This window comes from Zea mays, chromosome 4 (assembly GCF_902167145.1).
Source record: "Zea mays cultivar B73 chromosome 4, Zm-B73-REFERENCE-NAM-5.0, whole genome shotgun sequence".
NCBI classification, from domain to species: Eukaryota; Viridiplantae; Streptophyta; class Magnoliopsida; order Poales; family Poaceae; genus Zea; species Zea mays.
In genome coordinates, this window is record NC_050099.1 from 41,272,941 (window position 1) to 41,295,078 (window position 22,138).

At 47.1% G+C, this 22,138-nt stretch overlaps 1 protein-coding gene across 2 annotated transcripts; it reads left to right on the top strand.

Annotated features, from left to right (window-relative positions):
• The first annotated feature begins 1,826 nt into the window (after positions 1-1,826).
• On the top strand, positions 1,827-22,032 carry LOC100216911 (uncharacterized). Of its 2 annotated transcripts, NM_001359519.1 has the most exons (23): positions 2,130-2,471; positions 2,922-3,022; positions 3,318-3,470; positions 5,393-5,548; positions 6,026-6,097; positions 6,172-6,315; positions 8,027-8,077; positions 14,570-14,620; positions 15,419-15,589; positions 16,308-16,457; positions 17,003-17,068; positions 17,157-17,702; positions 18,362-18,449; positions 18,550-18,656; positions 18,745-18,817; positions 19,862-19,964; positions 20,180-20,273; positions 20,362-20,424; positions 20,609-20,657; positions 20,741-20,841; positions 20,952-20,998; positions 21,086-21,331; positions 21,697-21,994. In NM_001359519.1, exons 1-22 carry the CDS (start codon positions 2,237-2,239, stop codon positions 21,327-21,329), a joined length of 2,865 nt encoding a protein of 954 aa, NP_001346448.1. In that variant the 5' UTR covers positions 2,130-2,236; the 3' UTR covers positions 21,330-21,331; positions 21,697-21,994. The 2 variants fall into 2 exon arrangements, with proteins under 2 accessions (XP_020406914.1, NP_001346448.1); XM_020551325.3 differs by lacking the exon at positions 16,308-16,457 and having other exon boundaries at positions 1,827-2,471; positions 21,697-22,032.
• The last annotated feature ends 106 nt before the right edge of the window (positions 22,033-22,138 follow it).

Below are 22,138 nucleotides of genomic sequence, written 5' to 3' on the forward strand. Positions count from 1 at the left end.
TCCCGAAGCTGGCGAGTTCAGAGTCGCTCTCCCCTGGAGCACCAGACACTGTCCGGTGGTGCACCGGACAGTCCAGTGAATTATAGCGGAGCCCTCTAAAAATTCTCGAAGGTGAAGAGTTGGGCGTCGAGTTCCCTGGTGCACCGGACATTGTCCGGTGGCACACTGGACAGTCCGGTGCGCCAGACCAGGGCAGCCTTCGGTTATCCCTTGCTCTCTTTGTTGAACCCTTTTCTTGGTTTTTTATTGGCTTAGTGTGAACCTTTGGCACCTGTATAACTTATAGACTAGAGCAAACTAGTTAGTCTAATTGTTTGTGTTGGGCAATTCAACCACTAAAATCAATTAGGAAATAGGTGTAAGCCTAATTCCCTTTCAAAGATCTCTTCCCCTAACTTCCCTCTATCTGTCTCGTGTGGAGGTCGAGGCGTTTCTTGGTCTGTGCAATGAGTGGTCTTGTCCCTAAGGTTGGTTTGTCCGACTGCTCCACCCTGAGAAAGAAATCATGCCAAATCATGTCAAACGGATTTGGTTCGTCTACAAACTTCACCAGGGTGCTCTAGGGATCTTTTGGCGCCACTTTATCAATTGGGCCAAGTGGTTTTGAGTTTTGGAACAAGGTGAGCATGTTTGATCTTTGTGAGGGGACTGATTTTCCGAAAACTAAAATCCTGGTTTTTGGTTTTGAGTTTCCACTTGAGTGACTTGTTCGAGGGTTTTGCAAAGCTTTTTTGGGACAACTCTCTTACTATTTTATGTAGGGTATTAAGTGTACTACAACTTCTATAACTAGCCCAAGTTATGACAATGTGATTTACTTAGCCTTTTCACTGAATTTTTCTTCGGTGCTCTAATGTCCTAAAGAGGGGAACTTTACGGTTTCAGCACTTCACCCTCATTCCCAAGCTCGATATGGTTAAGGTATGATCTCTAGGGTGATAAAGACTTGGTTAAGGCTTGGCTCCTCAAGTTTGGTATCTTTTGCTGAAACTAAACCACATGTGATAACATGTCACAAATGTAGGTGCTGAGGAGAAACCCTGAGTAACACCTTGGGTGTTACAGGATGGAGTAAACAACAATATTAGTTAGTCAAATAAAAAGTATTAAGCAGAGAGCGGAGACAATCAATAAAAAATCTTGAGATCGTTTTGGTGGATAATTTACGTGTGTATTGTTGTGAGCCGTCGTAACGTATGCACAACCGACTAATTATGAATTAAGTGAGACCTAACTGCGATTAGGATCAAGTAGGCATACTTTAAAACTTTATAAACAGGTAGACAAGCGTGCAATTTAAGGGACGTAAATACACTTTAGGGCTGATTTGGTGACCAGGGATCACGGAGGGATTGTAGTGGATTGAGGGGGAAATTAGTTCATTTCCCCCTCAATCCCCTCCAATCCCTCGGTGATCCCCTTGTCACCAAATCAATCCTTAGGCCTACTTTGGGTACTCTAGTAATGAGTGGTATTAGAGTGGATTGAGATGTATTGAAAGAGTATTTGATTTACATCCTCTCCGATCCCTTTAAAATACTCTAATCTTAAAGTATCCAAACTAAGGGCCTGTTTGTTTACCCCTCAGATTATATAATCTGGATTAAATAATCCTAAGAGGCAAACAAACAGTCCAACTTATTTGTCGAGATTATATAATCTAACCCCTTGAATTATGATAATCCATAAGCAAGTGAGGAGGTGCTTATTTCAGATTATTTTTTCCCACTCCCCCACTACCCTTTCAAGTTTCCTAGAAATTACCCACCATTGCCATTATAACCCACGATTGACATTATTGTCTTCCTCATACAAAAGAATCCTATTAACAACTCAAATAATCTAGATAAACAAACGGGACTACTCATATTATATAATCCAGATTATATAATCCTCCAAAAATAATCTAGATTATATAATCCATGGGGTTAACAAACAGGCCCTAAGCCTTACTGGGAACGGGGAACGGCGAGCGTTTTCTTTGGTGAAGATAGTACGTGTCAAATGTAGAGAGACGCATTTGAATGCAGTGCTGCAGCTTCTGGGCCGACCGGGGGGGGGGGGGGGGGGGGGGGTGCGTTTGACTTCCCTTTCCTTCCTGCGGTAGGGGCCCACCTCGTTGCCCCGCTAGGCCGCTACCCTTCTCTCTTCCCCCGCCTCCGTCTCTTCGACTCCAGACACCTCCCCTTCCCGCTCGCCGGCGCTCGGCGGCGATCCGGAACCGGCAGCGGCGCGCATGGCGGGCCCGTGGGACACGCACGCGTCGACGAGCCGGGCGCCCGCGGGCCCCGACGGGGAGGCGGAGGGCGCGTCGCCGGACTCGCTGCGGAACACGCCCTCCAACATCGCGCGGCTGGAGGACGCGATCGGGCACTGCGCGGCGCGCCGCAAGTACCTCGCGCACACCAAGAGCCCCTCCGACGGCGAGGACGTCCGCTGGTACTTCTGCAAGCTTCCCCTCGCCGACAAAGGTGCCCCGCCCACCGCGTGTGTGTTTGGCTTGTCCGTTACCGTTTCATGCTGCGCTTCGGCTCCGGCGCTCCGCTGTAGTTGATTAGTGGCCCCAAGTACCCAGCTGCTTCCGAGCAGCTCACCCATGAGGCCTAGCGCGTGCCAATTGTTTGGGGGTTTCGATGTCACAGAAACTAGTTACTATTCCGGGTTAACAACTCATGTGGGGGCTTCAAAAGGATTGGTCCCCGAACCTGCAAATTGGAGAACGGGGATTGCAACTTTAGCTCCATGTGGCTTATATCTGCTTGTTCAGAAACTGGAACCATTATAATTGAGCAGCGGTAGAGGCGTGCCTGCACAGTTCAGCACACTTGCTATTATTGTAGACTTGTAGTTGATTGGTCTCCTGAACTATCACACTGTCGGTGCTTCAGGTTAAAGGTTTACTGATCCGATTGTCGATGCAGTGCTCTCTTCTTCGGTACCACGGACAGAGATAGTCGGGAAAGGAGACTATTTCCGGTTCAGCGAGAGGGACTCTCTGGCACTGGAGGCATCTTTCTTGGAGGTTACGATCTCAACATATATTTGGATGCCTAAATGTTTAGTTAGAAATTTACGCCATCTTTAATAATTCTACAGCGATTGAAAATACAATCTATCTGAAAATTGATAACATCGTCAGGTAATTGATCCATGATGGTTATCTTTTTTGTCTATTTTTTTATGTACAGTAGTCTATGTTTGCACATTTGTTATTTTAAACTTGCTTTTAACATACCTTAACCTTATACAGTATAATGAGAAATGTATCCATTCTTACTAGCTTTCTCAAAGTTCATGTTATTGGTTACTGTTTGTAGAGGGAGGAAGAGCTGCTTGCGTACTGGTGGAGGGAGTACGCTGAATGCAGTGCAGGACCAAGAGGATCCTTGGTTGAAAGTGATGATTCTGCATATCTTTATAAGGTTGAGGAAGAGCGGGTTGGGGTTCCTGTGAAAGGTGGACTATATGAGGTCAGTAATCACTTTTTTGTTGTGCTCTATCAAGTCGTCCGACTAATCGCGATTAGTCGGGCTGGTCGCCTGTTTGTGTTCGATTAGGCAGACGACTCGACTAGACAGGCTGGTCGTCCTAGTCGTCCGACTAGTCGCCGATTAGGGTGACTAATCGTCCGCTTAATATGATTTCAAGTCGTCCGACTAATCGCGATTAATCGTGATTAGTCGGGTTGGTCGCCTGTTTGTACTCGACTAGCGGGACGACTCGATTAGCCTGTCTGGTCGTCCTTGTCGTCCGACTAGTCGTCGATTAGGGCGACTAATCACCCGATTAATAATTCCTGGTCACCACGACTAGGATTTTAGTATTGGGCTATTTTTAGCCTATCTATAGGATCTTTTAGCCTGGCCTCTCCTCTCCTCTGCCAATATGTAGCCGCCAAAACCTAGTCTAGTATGTGCCTCCTCTCTTTTGCCCAACGTCCAGCACCGGTGGTTGCGCCCTAGATCTCCAGCACCGGCAGCTACACCCTAGATCTCCAGCACCGGCGGTTGCTCACCCGCGCCCCCTGCTGTCTTGCTCCATTCAACGGCGCCTGCTCCCCTCTGTCTGCTTGGCTGCTCGCTTGCTCCAGTCTAGATACCGGTTGCGCCCCTCTGGCTGCTTGGCTGCTCGCCTACCAGTCCAAATACCGGTTGCACCTCTCTGCCTGCTTGGCTGCTCGCCTGCTCCAGTCCAGATACCAGCGGCTACTCCAACACCATTGACGAGATGAGCTCGTCATCTCAAGGTTCCTCCTGCTCCCCCTTCTCCCCTTCTCTGGAGTTCTGCCAGTGCGGAACTAGTGGATGGTTGTTGTAATCCTAAGCCAGTGATGAGTAGTGACTTGTACCTATATCTGTGTTTGCAAACTGCTATTTTGTTTATGCTAGCTGTTTGTTCGAATTTATATAATGTATATATAGGTATATTTATATATGTATATACCTATATAAGTATAACTACCAGTCTAAAAGGTCTAGGACGACCAGGAACCGACTAGGGGTCGACTAGTCGCCCTGGTCGTCGCCTAATCGTGATTAGTCGCCTGGTCGGTCCTAGGGATCGACCAGGCGACCAGGCGACTTGCAATCATGGCGCTTATTGTTTCCTGGTCGCCCGGCTGGGGTTTTGGTATTAGGCCATTTTTCGCCCATCTACAACATCCTTTAGTCTGGCCTCTCCCCTCCCAACCGCCAATACCCAGCCGGCCAACCGCCAAAACCATCTACAACATCCTTTAGTCTCTCCTCTCCTCTCCTCACTTGCGCCCCCTGCTGGCCTGCTCCACCGGCGCCTCTGCCTACTCGGCTGCAGTCCAGAAGACCAGCACCGGCGGCGGCTGTGACAGTGACATAGCACCGGCGTCTCCACTCTCCAGCAGACCAGCACCATTGACGAGATGAGCTCATCATCTCAAGGTTCCTCTTGCTCCCCCTTCTCCCCTTCTCTGTATTTCTGCCAGTTCTGAACTAGTGGATGGTTGTTGGCTTGCTGCTCTACTTCTAAGCCAGTGCTAGTTGCCTAATCTCTGTTATTTTGTTTATCCTAGCTGTTTGTCCTAAAAGGTTTAGGATGACCAAGGACCAACTAGGGGTCGACTAATCGCCCTGGTCGCCTAATCGCAATTAGCACTGGCTTAGAATGACCAAGGACCAACTAGGGGTCGACTAATCGCCCTGGTCGTCGCCTAATCGCGACTAGTCGCCTGGTTGGTCCCAGGGTTCGACCAGGCAACCAGGCGACTTGAAATCATTGATCATTACTTGAATGAATCATGTATGGATCACTGGCAAGCAACTTCAGCTCATACTTGCATTCTACCTATTATCATTGACTACTATCAGTATGCTATCTAGTGAATTTGTTATTGTCATAACAGCCTGCTGTTCTTCAGGTTGATTTGATGAGGCGGCATTGCTTCCCTGTGTACTGGAATGGGGAAAACCGGCGTGTCTTGAGAGGCCACTGGTTTGCTCGCAAAGGTGGCGTCGACTGGATTCCCGTGCGCGAGGATGTCTCTGAACAACTTGAGTTAGCGTATAATTGTCAGGTACAAAGCTTTTGTGGAGTGTTCTTTAGTGGCATCTATCAGCAAGGATTTCCTGGATTGCCAATTCACTATAACTGTTAAGGATTTTTGGACAGTCATTTGCTTTAGTAATGACAACCAAGCTTGCTCACCAGATCCAAATATTTTAAATTAATCCAATGGTCTGAGCGCCCAATCTTGAGCTGTTTAAAGAATCTTTGGATACTTAATTTGCGCTACAAGTGATAACAAAACTCACTTCTAAGATAGTTAAGGTTAATTCAATGGGATAGGAACATACCTCTGAACCTTGGGCATCATGGTTGTGATGGAAAATGGTTATAACTACATATGACAGGATGCCACCCACACTGTGCATGAAGCCAGGAACCTTTTTCCGTAGTCATCTTGCACTTTTAGTTTCGTCTCTGTACTCATACTTCCTTCTCTATTTTTAGCTCAGCAAACAACTGAACACCCTGTTGTTGTCAAAACTAGGTCTGGCATCGTCGGAAATTTCAACCTTCAGGCCTATTTGCAGCAAGGGTTGACCTTCAAGGAAGTACACCGGTATGTAATGGTGATAAAGCTTCCTCAGAAAGGGAAGATTAATATTTTGAAGTTAAGCTAAAAAAATTGTGCAGGATTTGCATGCTCTTTTTACTGGAGAGGATGATACTTGGGAAGCTTGGCTTGTCTTTGATACAGGTCCTAAGTTTGGTAGCAACACAATCAAATTAAGACGCGGATATTTCTGTTCTGAATCTGCAAGTACAAAGCCTTCACAGGTAACCTACCATGTTGCTGTTTCTTAATTCCATTACCTATCCAGGGTTTTTAGAATTTGCAAGTTGAAGCTTTTACTTATATTTTTTATTCTAAAATTAAACTGAACTCTTGATATTTGGTCCAGTGTTTACTGTTTTTTTGGTTTTTTATTTTGTAAGCCTATTTTTAGCATCTCTATGGATTGCAATTTAGCTATAAGAACAAGTTCAGAGTTAACAGCATCATGACGACTGGTAAACCAATTACATTATATCCTGTCGGACATGCAATGTGATCTGGTGCTTTGAGATGAGTTATATACAATTAGCAAGAGCGAAATTTCTGTAGGATGTAGATGAAAGTCAACATCTCACATCTTACTAGCCTAGCATTTTGCTCCCTGCAAATTTGATTGTACATGTGGTTTTGTATCTTCCATTCAGTAGGAAAAAACACTAACAACACAAATCAGCTAGTGTGGATGCATAAAAACTGCTAGTTCTCTAGTTTTTCCCTCGAATACGCAGGAAAGCCACATATCATTTCATTAAGAAGAAGAGTTGTAAATTACAACACGTACCCCATACACACCCCTTAAATTTCAGTTGCATTCGTGCAACAACAACAAAGCCTTTTAGTCCCAAGTGAGTTGAGATAGGCTAGACTTGAAACCCAACTGAAACCATAAGTCATTGTTTAGACACATGGATAGTTGTTTTCTATACACTTTTATTCAAGACTAAATCTTTGGATATATTCTATCCTTCCGAGTCTTCTTTTACTGTCTTCTTCCATGCATAGTTGTTAAGGCGTCGCCTAGGCGACACTCAAGACGCGCCGGGGATGTAAGACATCCTCCTCGCCTTAGTTTAGAGCCTAAGGCGGGTGGAAGTGGTAGCGCGACGGCTGCGACAGAGGGCGGCGCGGCGACGGGGCGGAGGGCGGCACGACGACGATGGCTGGGAGAGAGACAGGGAGAAGCGGGGAGAGAGGGAGAAGTGGCTGGGAGAGACTAGAGAGAGAGCACTGGGAGAGGGGAGAGAGGAGAGAGGGAGCTGTGCGGCTGGTGCTGAAGAGAGAGGGAACTGTGCGGCTGCCGGCTGGGAGAAGAGATGGGGAGAGGGTTGGGAGGGGATGAATAAGTGGGCTTAACCTAACTTTAATGGGCCAGGTGGGCTGGTTTGGACTGGCTAGGTTATTCTTTTTCTTTTCTTTATCTTTTTTCTCTTCTCTATTAATAATTTTGTCTTAAACACTTTCTTAAATATCAATATTTTTCTTATTTCTAAACATATTTAAGGTGTCGCCTCGCCTTACGCTTTACCGCTTAAAAGGTAAAAAGGGGTTCACTCGCTTTACTTCTCCTTACCGCCTTAACAACTATGTTTTCATGTTAACTTCGGTCTTTCCCTGTCTCTCTTTCTATTGCTATCGCGCCGTAGGATCTCATTACGTACTAGTGCCTCAAATAAAACACGACCAACTACTAACAATGGTGGTGAGCTTAGCCTTTTGCTACAAGGAGCCATGCAAGCCCCTTCGCTCCACCTAGTTGTCTAGTTTTCTACCTCAAATCTTGAAATGCCCTCCTATTTTTTTCTGTTTGTCAACTTGGATTATATCGGAGCCTGTAAGTATGAGTCTGGAATGAGAATAATTGGTTTTCACTATCTTACTGTATCTGTGCTCTGCAATTAATTCTTGTATAACTGATATTTGATTATTTGGCAGGATGAATTGCGTCAGAAAAAAGAAGAGGAAATGGATGATTACTGCTCTCAGGTATTTACTATTTGAGGCATAGCGATCTTCTCTTCTTTCATATCAGTAGTCTTAATTTCGAAGTGAGACTGGTTTGCTGTGAGTTATGTTCCCCCAGCCAAAGGTTTTAGGTATGCATAATTATTATTTATTACAGGAAAAAGTAATTCAGAGTATCCCCCAACCCATCAACGATATTCTCAAGTTAGCTTAATTCCCTGTTAGCAACATTTTTTTAAATATATCACTAGGTGGCATGTTGTGACATTTTGTGCCCAAAACGACACGAGGCCATTCGTGATGCTCCAAGTCTCCAACATGGCATTGTCTTAGGATTAGGAAATAATTAGGTGTTCAACTAGGACAAAATCTGATGCAAACATTAAAAGATGAGAAGCTAATGTGTACATGAAGCAAGTTTGGCTCAGATCTAGAACCACAAAACAAACATGAGGGGGGGGGTATGGTCGTGTTATTATATTTGGTTAACTCATTTGTCTGTTGGCCTTGTTAAGTACCATAGGCATTTTGTATGGGCACTATTCATTGGGGTTTTTAATAATTTTTGGACTTGCTCAACTCTTAGGCATCTGTCAAGGACCTGGAATCCCCGACTTGCCGGACCACGGCTACGTAGCTCGTAGCCGTCGGCCGTCCTCTCCGGTTGGGGTTATGCCCCCCTAACCGCAGGCTTGTGAGGCTGGAGGTGGAAGAAGAGACAAATTCCTTATTGCTATAACCGTGCAGCATAGCTGGGTATATATGGCCGTCGGCCACCTACAAATGGAGCAAGTCTCCTTGATTTTCTCTAGCCTGATTGATTGCTTCTTTCCTATTCTTATCCCTCTTTCCTAATCTCAGCCCCTGCTATCTGTGGCTGATTTGCAGCACCTGATTTTAGCCCTCTTTCCTAATCTCAGCCACTTGCCATTGGTGGCTGATTTGCAGCATGCGCTGCTGCCTGCTCTGCGGCCGCGCGCTCGGTTGCTCGCCGGACATCACGCGCGCGCCTGCGCCTAGTGAATGTATTACCGTACATGACATCTCTCCCGGCCTCGAAAACCAGCTCGTCCTCGAGCTGGAACTGTGGAAAGCTGGCCGTGAAGTCTTCAAGCTCCTCCCAAGTCGCTGCCGTCGCTGGTTCACCCTGCCACTGAACCAGGACCTGTTTAACGCCGCGAGCTAGGCGGCCAGCCAAGACCCGTGCAGGTGCAGACACGGCGGCGCCGTTGAGCGTGGCTGGCAGCGCCGGCGGTTCGGATGGTGGCGATCCCACAAACTTTCTGAGAACCCCCACGTGGAAGACGTCGTGGAGTCTGGCGCCGGCCGGAAGCTGTAGGCGGACTGCCACGTCGTTGATGACTTCCTTGACGCGGTAGGGCCCGACATAGCGCGGCTTGAGCTTGCCTGCTGCCGAGCGTGGCAGTGTCGCGGACGGCCGCTGCCGTAAGCGAAGAAGGGCCCAGTCGCCCACCTGGTAGATGACTCGCCGGTGGTGTTGATCGTAGGCGCGGCGCTGGGACTCTTGAGCCTGGTGGAGACGGTAGCGGACGTCGTCGAGGAAAGCAGCGCGCTCCTCCATCTCTTGCGCCACCGCGGGAATGCGTGCATCGCCCGGCTCATAGGATCGGATGGTTGGCGGGTCGCGGCCGTACACCACCCGGAATGGCGTGTCGCGGAGTGATGACTGGAAGGCAGTGTTGTAGGTGTACTCCGCCCACGGAAGCCACCGGAGCCACTGTCGAGGGCGGTCGCCGGTGAAGCAGCGAAGGTACATGGCGATGACGCGGTTGGCTGCCTCCGACTGGCCGTCTGTCTGGGGGTGGAAGGCGGAGGACATGAAGAGCTTGGTGCCCGTGAGCTCCATCAGCTCTGTCCAGAAGGCCGAAGTGAACACGGCGTCGCGGTCCGAGACGATGGACTGCGGAACGCCGTGCAGCCGCACCACTTCGGCGAAGAACGCCTGCGCCACCGATTCTGCCGTGTACGGGTGCGCCAGCGGGATGAAATGGCAGTACTTGCTGAAGCGGTCGACGACGGTGAGGATGACCGTCTTGCCTTGGGCGCTGGGCAGCGCCTCGATGAAATCGATGCCGATGTCGGCCCACACCGCCGAGGGGATCGGCAAGGGCTGTAGAAGACCGGCCGGCCGCAAGTGATCAGACTTGTATTTTTGGCACGTGCCGCATGCCTTGACGAAATCCTGCACAACACGGCGCATGTTTGGAAAATGGAAGTCGCGCTTCAGCCGATGTAGGGTGCGTAGGACGCCTTCGTGGCCATCGTCGTGTATGGCAGCCACTATTTCCTGCAGGAGAGGGGACGATGCCGGGATGTAGAGGCGCCCATGCATGGCGACCATCCCGCCCATGATGGACCACGGCGCCGTACGTGTGCCCGCGCGAATTTCCTCGCAGATGGCGACGAGGGCCGGGTCCGTAGCTTGGGCTTGGCGTAGCCGCGTGATGAAGTCGAAGCGGGGTGCGGATATAGCCATCAGCGCGCCCTCCTCGGTGTCTTTTCGGGACAGGGCGTCGGCGACGGTGTTCGTGGCACCCGAGCGGTACTCCACCTCGAAGTCGAAGCCCAGGAGCTTTCCCACCCAATGGTGTTGAGGGATGGTGGCCAGCCGCTGGTCGAGGAGGTACTTGAGACTGAAATGGTCAGTCTTGACGGTGAAGTGCCGACCCCACAAGTATGGCCGCCAATGGCGAACGGCCTGGACCAAGCCGATAAGTTCGCGCTCATAGGCGGCGAGGGCGCGATGCCGGGGAGCGATTGGCCGGCTGAAGAACGCGACCGGGTGTCCCTCCTGGACAAGCACCCCGCCGAACCCTGTGGCGGACGCGTCGCACTCCACCACGAACGGCTTGCTGAAGTCCGGCATGGCGAGCACCGGGGCGGAGGACACGGCTGCCTTGAGTGCTGCGAACGCTGTCATAGCCGCGTCGTCCCAGACGAAGCCATCCTTCTTGAGGAGGGCCGTCAACGGGGCAGCCACGGTGCCGTAGTTGTGGACGAAGCGGCGGTAGTACCCGGCAAGGCCGAGGAAACCGCGAACTGCCCGGACCGAGCGAGGTGGCGGCCAGTCGCGGATGGCGGCCACCTTGGCCGGATCCATAGCCACCCCGGCTGCCGAGATAATGTGGCCGAGGTAGGAGACGGCCGGCGCGCCGAAAGAGCACTTCGAGCGCTTGACGAAGAGCCGGTGGCGCTGCAGCTCGTCGAGAACCGCCCGGAGATGGCGGAGGTGATCGGCCCAGGTTTTGCTGTAAATTAGAATGTCGTCAAAGAATACCAGGACGAAACGGCGGAGGAATGGTCGGAGCACGTCGTTCATCAGCGCCTGGAACGTAGCCGGAGCGTTGCAGAGTCCGAACGCCATCACGAGGAACTCGTACAGGCCATCGTGCGTGCGGAAGGCGGTCTTGTGCACATCCTCCGGCCGCATCCGCACCTGATGGTAGCCGGACCGAAGGTCGAGCTTAGTGAAGAACTTGGCGCCGTGGAGCTCGTCGAGCAGCTCCTCTACCACCGGGATCGGGAACGCGTCTTTGATGGTGAGGGCGTTCAGGGCTCTGTAGTCGACGCAGAAACGCCAGGAGCCATCGGGCTTCTTGACCAAGAGAACCGGTGACGAAAACGGGGAGTCGCTGCGGCGCACGATCCCTTGCTCGATCATCGCGGCGCACTGACGCTCCAGCTCGTCCTTGTGGGCAGCCGGGTAGCGGTACGGGCGGACAGCCACCGGCGATGCGTCGGGCTTGAGGAGGATGCGATGGTCGTGGGCGCGCTTGGGAGGCAAGCCCGAAGGAGCGGCGAAGAGCCCCCCAAACGAGTCCAGGAGAGCCTCCATCAACGCATCCCCCCCTGTCATGGTGCGCACCGCCGGCTGCGCTGCGCGTGGGGTACCCGTCCAGGAGACCGAGCGCCCTGGGCGCTGAAACGTCATGCGGCGGGTGGCGAGGTCCCACACGATCGGTCCCAGGGCCCCCAGCCAACGCGTGCCGAGGACGACGTCGTACCCGGCCAACGGCATGACGAAGAGATCGGCCGGGTATGGTTCGCCCTCGACGAGGAGCGGCGCGTTGCGGAGGACGCCGGCACAGGAGATCCGCTCGCCGTTAGCCACCATGGCCGTGAGACGTGGACGGCGCTGGATGGGGAGGCCCGACCGGTGTGCTGCCGTCGCGGAGATGAAGTTGTGTGTACTGCCCGAGTCGAGCAGCGCCACCAGGGAGGCCGGACCGAGGGTGACCGCGATCTGCATGGTGTCAGTCGGCGCCACCCCGGCCACCGCCTGCAGGGAGAAGAGCGGGGCGTTGGGCTCGGCCGCGCCCGTGTCCCCGTCGACCCCGGTGTCATCGATCTCCACCCCATCCACAAAAAAGAGACGCCTGCAAAAACGATTGTGGCCCCGAGAGTACTTCTCGTTACAATTGAAACATAAGCCTTGCCGACGACGATCCGCCATCTCCTCGGGTGACAGGCGGCGAGCGCCCTCGCCGCGCGCGTGTGCTGCACCCACCGGCGGCGCTGGCAGGGCCAAGGGAGGAGGTGGCGCCGGTAGTGTCGGAGCGGCTGGTCGTGGAGGGGGCGCCGGCAGAATACCCCGCGCTGCCGGTCTTGTCGCCGCCTGGACGCGGGCGATCTCCAGCTGTTCCACCTCCCGCGCCAGGCTCATCGCGGCGCTGAGAGTGTCGGGGTGTAGGATGCGCACCGAGTGACTGAGCGGCGGCAGCAACCCCCCCGTGTAGAGCTGGACGCGCTGCGCCTCCTCCATCGGACCGGCGTGGGGTAGGAGTTCCTGGAAACGGTTGGAGTACTCTTCGACCGAGCCGGTGCGGCGGCATTCGGTGAGCTCGAAGAAAGGCGCGGACCGGCTGGTCGGCCCGAAGCGCAGGTTGAGCTGCTCCTTGAACCGGCGCCAGGACGGGGTGCCGTCATCCTCTTGCAGCTGCATGTACCATAGTTGCGCGGTGCCTTCGAGACTGTATGAGGCCATCCACACTTGCTCCTCTGGCGAGGAACGATGTTGGCGAAAGTATGACTCACACTTGTTGATGAAGAGGAGAGGATCGGTCTTGCCATCAAACCGAGGGAAGTCCCATTTCTGGAACTTAGGCAGGCGGTCGGTGTCGCGAGGGCGTTCCTGCATGGTGCCGCCGGCGGACGACGACGCGGACTTCTCTTTGAGGCCGGAGATGTCGGCCTGCATCTCCTGCATCATCTTCACGACGTCGGCAAGGGTGTACTCCGACATGGTGCTGGGGGCAGAGGAGCGGGTGGGAGATGGTGGTGTTGTGCGGCTGGTGGGGGGTTCGGTGGACTGGGAATTGCTGGACGAAGATCGCCGGACTCGTGATACCAAGCTGTCAAGGACCTGGAATCCCCGACTTGCCGGACCACGGCTACGTAGCTCGTAGCCGTCGGCCGTCCTCTCCGGTTGGGGTTATGCCCCCCTAACCGCAGGCTTGTGAGGCTGGAGGTGGAAGAAGAGACAAATTCCTTATTGCTATAACCGTGCAGCATAGCTGGGTATATATGGCCGTCGGCCACCTACAAATGGAGCAAGTCTCCTTGATTTTCTCTAGCCTGATTGATTGCTTCTTTCCTATTCTTATCCCTCTTTCCTAATCTCAGCCCCTGCTATCTGTGGCTGATTTGCAGCACCTGATTTTAGCCCTCTTTCCTAATCTCAGCCACTTGCCATTGGTGGCTGATTTGCAGCATGCGCTGCTGCCTGCTCTGCGGCCGCGCGCTCGGTTGCTCGCCGGACATCACGCGCGCGCCTGCGCCTAGTGAATGTATTACCGTACATGACATCTCTCCCGGCCTCGAAAACCAGCTCGTCCTCGAGCTGGAACTGTGGAAAGCTGGCCGTGAAGTCTTCAAGCTCCTCCCAAGTCGCTGCCGTCGCTGGTTCACCCTGCCACTGAACCAGGACCTGTTTAACGCCGCGAGCTAGGCGGCCAGCCAAGACTTTCTTAAACATCAATATTTTTTCTCTTCTCTATTAATAATTTTGTCTTAAACACTTTCTTAAATATCAATATTTTTCTTATTTCTAAACATATTTAAGGTGTCGCCTCGCCTTACGCTTTACCGCTTAAAAGGTAAAAAGGGGTTCACTCGCTTTACTTCTCCTTACCGCCTTAACAACTATGTTTTCATGTTAACTTCGGTCTTTCCCTGTCTCTCTTTCTATTGCTATCGCGCCGTAGGATCTCATTACGTACTAGTGCCTCAAATAAAACACGACCAACTACTAACAATGGTGGTGAGCTTAGCCTTTTGCTACAAGGAGCCATGCAAGCCCCTTCGCTCCACCTAGTTGTCTAGTTTTCTACCTCAAATCTTGAAATGCCCTCCTATTTTTTTCTGTTTGTCAACTTGGATTATATCGGAGCCTGTAAGTATGAGTCTGGAATGAGAATAATTGGTTTTCACTATCTTACTGTATCTGTGCTCTGCAATTAATTCTTGTATAACTGATATTTGATTATTTGGCAGGATGAATTGCGTCAGAAAAAAGAAGAGGAAATGGATGATTACTGCTCTCAGGTATTTACTATTTGAGGCATAGCGATCTTCTCTTCTTTCATATCAGTAGTCTTAATTTCGAAGTGAGACTGGTTTGCTGTGAGTTATGTTCCCCCAGCCAAAGGTTTTAGGTATGCATAATTATTATTTATTACAGGAAAAAGTAATTCAGAGTATCCCCCAACCCATCAACGATATTCTCAAGTTAGCTTAATTCCCTGTTAGCAACATTTTTTTAAATATATCACTAGGTGGCATGTTGTGACATTTTGTGCCCAAAACGACACGAGGCCATTCGTGATGCTCCAAGTCTCCAACATGGCATTGTCTTAGGATTAGGAAATAATTAGGTGTTCAACTAGGACAAAATCTGATGCAAACATTAAAAGATGAGAAGCTAATGTGTACATGAAGCAAGTTTGGCTCAGATCTAGAACCACAAAACAAACATGAGGGGGGGGGTATGGTCGTGTTATTATATTTGGTTAACTCATTTGTCTGTTGGCCTTGTTAAGTACCATAGGCATTTTGTATGGGCACTATTCATTGGGGTTTTTAATAATTTTTGGACTTGCTCAACTCTTAGGCATCATTTTGGACATTTTGCATTGGGATTGGACTGATTGCAAATGACTGCATACACAAAACTGTATAGTTCGATGGAGCACTTATTCTACTATCAATCTTACACCGAAGGTTGCCACATTAATGGATATCAGAGGATCATTGTGTTGAAAATATTTCCCATAAGTTTTCCATGGTTTTGTGTGCAGAAAAAGCGTTAAATTGATAATAGACTCTGCAATTGCTCCTTAATAGGTTCCAGTTGGTCATCTGGTATTCATGGTTCATGGCATTGGACAGAGGCTGGAGAAAGCTAATCTTGTTGATGATGTTGTTGATTTCCGTCGTGTAACTGCTAACCTAGCTGAAAGATACTTAACTTCGTATCAAAGAAGTACCCAGAGGGTTCTATTTATACCCTGTCAGGTAAAAACTCAAAGTTAACCTTAAGTGATACATCCCGCTAATATTTCTTTTCCTCTCAAAGAAGCAGGTTAGCTACACATTTTTCCTTTTAAGAAGAGTAAACGAGTTCAGAAAACACCACTTGAACTGCTCTGTCTGTCTCTCACGCACCCAACACAACCTTAGCAATACAAAGAGCGTGCTGATAAAGAATTCTGGACTCAGGCATCTTGAGTTAACATGCAGTCAGTAATTAATCTCATTAGGGACTACTTTGCTATATATTCTAACAAAATGTGTCTAGCACTTGACAGTATCACTTTTTCATGTTGTCTATGGTTTAACATGAACTAAAAAACCAAGGTATGCATGACTTGCTGTTATCTAACATTCACAGGCATTTCGATCTATATATGTATATACTTAATCATATATTGTTACCGCTACTATGTGTAAAATCACATTTCTTCAGTTGTTGCTTATTTAGTTATTTATGTTGTTAAGGCTATCTCCAGCAGCTTACCCATTTCTATCCCCATATTCAAACTCCACTCCGAACAGTGCAAAACAGTGTTTTGGGTGACTATATGGGTGAACTGCTGAAGACAGTCTAAGAGCTCTCCTGCGTCGTTCGAGACATATTACCAAGTTCATTTTTTCATTAGTGATAATATATCATATGGTTGTATCTCCATCTGTTGATAATTTTTATTTCTAATAATGATGCTTATTAACGTAGTGGAGGAAGGGCTTGAAGCTCAGTGGTGAAAGTACTGTTGAGAAACTCACTTTGGATGGAGTTAAGGGCCTTCGAGTCGCATTAGGTGCCACAGTTCATGATGTTTTATATTATATGAGTCCTATCTACTGTCAGCATATTATTGACTCGGTAATTTGCTATATTATTGCAGTACCTTCAATTTGTTCTTTGGTGGAGAGTCCTTGATTTTGTTTTGTGGCTTTAGATCAAATCTGATTAGTCTAAGCAACTGTTGATGACAGCCCCCAGCATTGGGGTACATTAAAAAAACTTGACCTACGGGGGTAAGACAGCTCCCGGCATTGTATTAAGAAGAAGATATTCTCACACAAGTCGAGAAAACCCCCGAATCTATGCCCCACACATACACAACGACACCATAGCTCATGTGAGAACGACCGCGACCAGGACAGTGTCTTAGACCCATGCTTTGGCATGGGACAAACAAGAGGATTTTTTAACCACGACCTGAAATTCGCTCCCACGAGGAGGAACTTAGGACTTGATGAGTGCTACTCAATTCATCTGACCAACTCAGTTAGAGGCCCTTTCGTCCCTTGGTGTACATTAGAAAACATGAATATTCCCATGCTGTTTTTTGTGCTGTATTACCTGATTGATAGAAAGCATGGTTGAACTCTGTACATAAAATTAATTACTTGAACTTATTACAGGTCTCGAACCAGTTGAACAAACTGTACATGAAATTTCTAAAGAGAAATCCTGGTTACAGTGGAAAGGTTTGTAGTTCAATATTTCATGACCACAATGATTGCCATTATGCTGATAATTATACAAGAAAATCTTTTTCCTCGCCCTATATTGCAGGTTTCATTGTATGGCCACTCGTTAGGAAGTGTTTTGTCGTATGATATACTTTGTCATCAAGAATCCCTTTGGGCCCCATTTCCAACAGAGTATCTGAACATGGAAACATCTGATCGAAATCAAGGAGCAAAATCAGCCAATGAAGCTGATCTGCATGATTCAGGCGCAAAGGATCATGATACTTCTAGTCTAGGGTATTCTTGTGCTGATAATGAAAACAGTGTCATTGATGAAGATAGCACCAGAACTGACGTGTCATGTATGGACAGCATCCTCCCATCATGTGTGCTTGAGGATTCACCAAATAACCATGACACTGTCGTGCCTCGTGGTGCGGTTGTTGCTGATCAAAATGGAGAAGAAAAGAAGGTTGAGAATTATCAGTCGGTGTATGCTGAGGAAGGAACAACTTCAGGTGTAATCACAAAAAAGGCTGAAGGATCAAGCATTTCAAGATCTGCTAAGGAAGTCCATGAAGAGGTCCTCGACAAAGAAAAATTGATGGTCCTTGCCAAAGACAAATTGATCCTTTCACTAGAAGAAGAGGTGTGAATACATGGAGTTCGTCTGATTTAATATGTGCTATCTTTGAATTATCTAACTCCCTCAGAAGGTTGTCGATTGTCGATTGCCTTGAAAGAAACGATTAACATAAACATATATTTAATTAACAATGAAATAATTGTATTATAATAATGTTGAAGGACTACTTGCTTAGTGTCAGGGCCTAAGGAGGCCCACGGAGGGGCTGCGGCAGCAGCAGCAGCCATGGGTCCTCCAAGGGGGATTAGATAAGTATAGTTAGAAATAAGATTAGAAAATTAGTTGAGATTATTTAGGAGATTAGTTGAGATTATCTAGCAAGGTTATAAGTTAGTAGTTGTTGAGAGTTTTAAGGAGATAAGGATCTCTAGCTAGATAGGGGCGGTCAGCTGGCCTATTTATATAATCAATGGATGAGAAATAAAGTAAGCAAGAATTAGACGGGAAAACTCTCCTCTTGCTCGGCCGTGGGCAGAGACCCCTGACCGACGTTCCTGTCCATCGATACCCCCTCCAACCCTCACCGATCTAGCGACCATAACACTCAGAATACTCAACAAGTCGCTTCGAGGCCCAAAATTAACAGTGTTATCTTGAAGCCAAGCAAATAGTGCAAGTTAAACTGACATAACAAATTGATGCCTATACTCTTCTTTATTCAGGTGAAATGTCTTAAAGCTAAACTAGATCAGCTTGAACAACATAATCATCTAGTGACTGAAAACACCAGTGGTGTTGAGTATCATGAAGGTAAGTAGTTGCTTTCAATCCATCGATCCAAAGCATCTTGTACAAGGCTTCTAGAGTGTTTTTTTATGTATTTATTCATTTTTATGTATATTTATGGTAGGGCAAAATTATAATCATGCCTTGAACTCTGGCAAACTTTTCGTGGCACAAGAAAGTACAAACCAGTCCTACTCACCGCAAATCAAATACACGAAACTAAACTTTAAGGTGATATCACCCTAGTTTTTTTGAGTATTCAATTATTGTTTTTCTCACTCGAATTTTATGTCATCATTGCAATATTTTTTATGTTCAGGTTGATACATTCTTTGCTGTTGGATCTCCCTTGGGTGTCTTCCTTTCCCTGCGTAATGTCCGTATTGGTATTGGTATGTGACCTTCGACTGATAATAATTAAGATTATTTACCCTTCGTTGCATGGTAGCCTGAACAAAGACCTATGTATCATCAAGGGTGATGTTGATAGTGGCACATGCTTCAAGCCAGGGGCGGACCGAGAGGGGGGGCAAAGTAGGCCATGGCCCCCCCCCCTCAATTTTCTCTCTCTCTTATATATCTAATATTTATTTAGTGTTAGTATAGAGAAAAATTAAAGTTTTAGGTCGGTTGAAGTTTTCTGTTTGTATAAGTATAACACTGTCTCCAGCAGGTAGTGTAAAATAGGGGACACAAAACTGTAGATGATACTGTTTGTAGAGTAAGGTTTAAAATAGAGGATAAGATAAGGAATCTGATAGAGATAGCCTAAGTTTCAATGGTATAATGAGATGATATTACACTGATGTTAGTTTGTTATTGAAATTTTAGAACACGACCCTTGACCCATAGAATCAACCCGAGATCATCGGCCCATTAGAATCAACATACTAAATTCATAATATTCCTGTCCCATAGATGTATACTTCCCCTTTTAAAGTGTCGACCAACGACCCATGACACCGCTCCTCAATTCAATCGATCCAGAAACATTTTAACTATGGCCCAGTCCCATTCTTATCGATACCGCCTGATCCCGTCCCATAGATGTATACTTCCCTTTCTCGGCACACCTATCCATCGAAGAGATCAATATTCGACAAGGTACACCCAATTTTTAGTAGGCTAGTAAGAACTTAAGAGTATATTTACTTCTTTTGTTTATTTATTTTTTCTTTGAATTTATATCGTGTATTGATATAAAACTTGAATTCAATGCAACACTGGTTTTTACGATCTTTTGCTTGATTTGTCATGTGAGTTTTTGGCCCCCCATGAATTTTCGTCCTGCGTCCGCCACTGCTTCAAGCTACTGTTACCATTTCTTTGTGTGCAGCTGGCATGTGCATCCATATTGACATTGACAGCTGTTCCATGTCTTGTTTGTGTTATAACGTTCCATGATTTGTATTTGAGTTATATACCTTGTTGTACAGGCAAAGGACAAGACTATTGGCAAGATAAGAACGTAATTGAAGAGATGCCATGCTGCCGGCAGATGTTCAATATTTTTCATCCTTTTGACCCTGTAGCATACAGGTTTGTAGTTGTCTTACACTTTTTTCTTATCTCATGTTTGGAGAGTTTGTAAAACATACAATACCACAACAGAACTAAACAATGGCAATCTGATATGAAAAGATGCGCTTAACCTTTGCTAAATTTAGATAGTGTTTTTGTTGCACTGGAAGACAGTGTACTTATATTGCATAGTGAGGAATATGTCATATGAATCTAGGTGGGCTTTTATACAGAATTGAACCACTTGTATGTGAAGATTATCTAAAGAAGCGTCCTGTAATTGTTCCCTACCATAGAGGCGGAAAGAGGATACATGTTGGAGTGCAGGTGAGTTGTTCATCATTTTTAATGTCTGTCCCTAGCAGAGAATGCTATGTTTTTACTTGACCGATATTTGGGTTGATATATCATGTAGGAGTTCAGAGAAGATATTTCTGCACGTTCTCAAGCAATTGCCCGTCAATTGAAGTCACTGAAGGTAAGTTGTTCACTTCTGCAGGGTTATGTGAAATTAGTGCATGCTTTTAACAAACAGTGTGATTGCCATGGTTTTGATATATTAAACAGTATGTGTTATGCTTGTGAATGATCTAGAAGTGAACGCTGTTAACGTATGCTTAGTGAATGTGTGCTTTCACATCTTCATTTTTTATCTTCTATAGGTCAAAGCAGTAGCTGCTATACTAGCATTGAGCAGAAATGACACAGAAGGTATATATTTTTCTGTCTTTCATATACATTTAGAATTACAAAGAAAAGAGATTCTGACATAATGATGATATTTATTCATCTAGAGGATGGTGAGAGTGCTAATGAGAAAGAAAAATCATATGGTTCCATTATGATGGAAAGGTTGACCAGTTCACCGAATGGTCGAATTGATCATGTGCTTCAGGTGATAAAATTTGCTCCACTTTGACCTTATATTTTTGGCTTGTTCCTGCATGCTTTTATCGTTCAATGAGTTTTTTTCTTTAATCTTAAATCTCAAATCTATTTTTGCAGGAGAAAACATTTCAGCATCCATATCTATCTGCTTTGGGAGCTCATACGTGAGTTTATAAGCCTTTTCCTGTTGATTTAACTATACCTGTTCAAATCGCTTCTCAGATTTTCACTGGCCTGTGGATGTCCTGTAGCAACTATTGGCGAGATCATGATACTGCTCTCTTCATTCTCAAACATTTGTATCGTGATATACCCGAGGATCCTCCAAGCGATGTCATTGAAAGGATGCCTATTAAACTATTTTATGAGAGAGATCCAGTTGAGGAAGAAACGCCTGTGACGTTTTCAGATCATGCAGCAATTAAGGAATTCTGCAGAAAGGTGAAAGCTTACTCAAGAAAAATGGAGGATGATGCCAACTGCCAAGCCTCGTGATGGTATGTGTGCATTTCTCATTTCTTTTTTAGTCCTGTTGCATACGTAGTTTGGTCAGTTGTCAATAACACCTCGCCTAGTTTTACCGTGCTGCTTAGGTGCTTGTTTATCTGAACTTAAAATCTAACTTCGTCAGCAAATATCTGATTCAGAAAAAAATAAGAGCAAATTGTGTGTGTGATCTTTTGCTTTGTTTGATTGAGAGCTAAAACACTAAACCCAGCGTTTCCCCCAGGTGTTGTTTTCTGATGAAAAACCATTTCAATTGTGATTACGATTCATTTGATAACCTTATTAGTTCGTGAACTTAGGGGATTACGTGATTCGTCAGAAAAAAGAATGATAGCTACTTTTTTCTCTATAACAGGATTTTTAGTCTCTCGTTACGGCCTCACACGTTCCTGGGCAAGCAGAAGCAAGATGCAGACATGGGAAGGAAGAACGAATCGTGATCCCAAGAAAAGAATCCACGAGATGCAGTTCCACGCTTCACGCCAGAATCAGAGCACTTGGAGAATGTTGTACGGAGTAGAGTCGGTTGCCTTGCTCGTTCCTACATTTATAATGCAGTGTTGTACATAGAACGTCCGACTGTAGTTTTGTGCATCTTGAACGTAATGTTATGCTGCCTGCTTTAAATGCTACAGAATATATTTTTGCTTTTGCATCCCTAGTGTGCGTCAATTGCAAAGTGGTTAGCTCCTACTTATTTAGCATGTCTTTTCATTATGTCTATCATGGGCAAAAGTACTACATAAAAAAGGACTCGCTTAGGGCCCGGTTGATTTTTTTTTTTTGAAAGTTTAGGT

What these genes read in the sequence shown, in the direction of transcription:
- LOC100216911 (NM_001359519.1), top strand. Translation starts at nt 2,237, where the DNA reads ATGGCGGGCCCGTGGGACACGCACGCGTCGACGAGCCGGGCGCCCGCG. An exon ending in ATCCTGGTTACAGTGGAAAG is followed by an intron (nt 17,069 to 17,156) that starts GTTTGTAGTTCA and finishes CCTATATTGCAG; the next exon opens with GTTTCATTGTATGGCCACTC. An exon ending in GAATTGATCATGTGCTTCAG is followed by an intron (nt 20,842 to 20,951) that starts GTGATAAAATTT and finishes CTATTTTTGCAG; the next exon opens with GAGAAAACATTTCAGCATCC.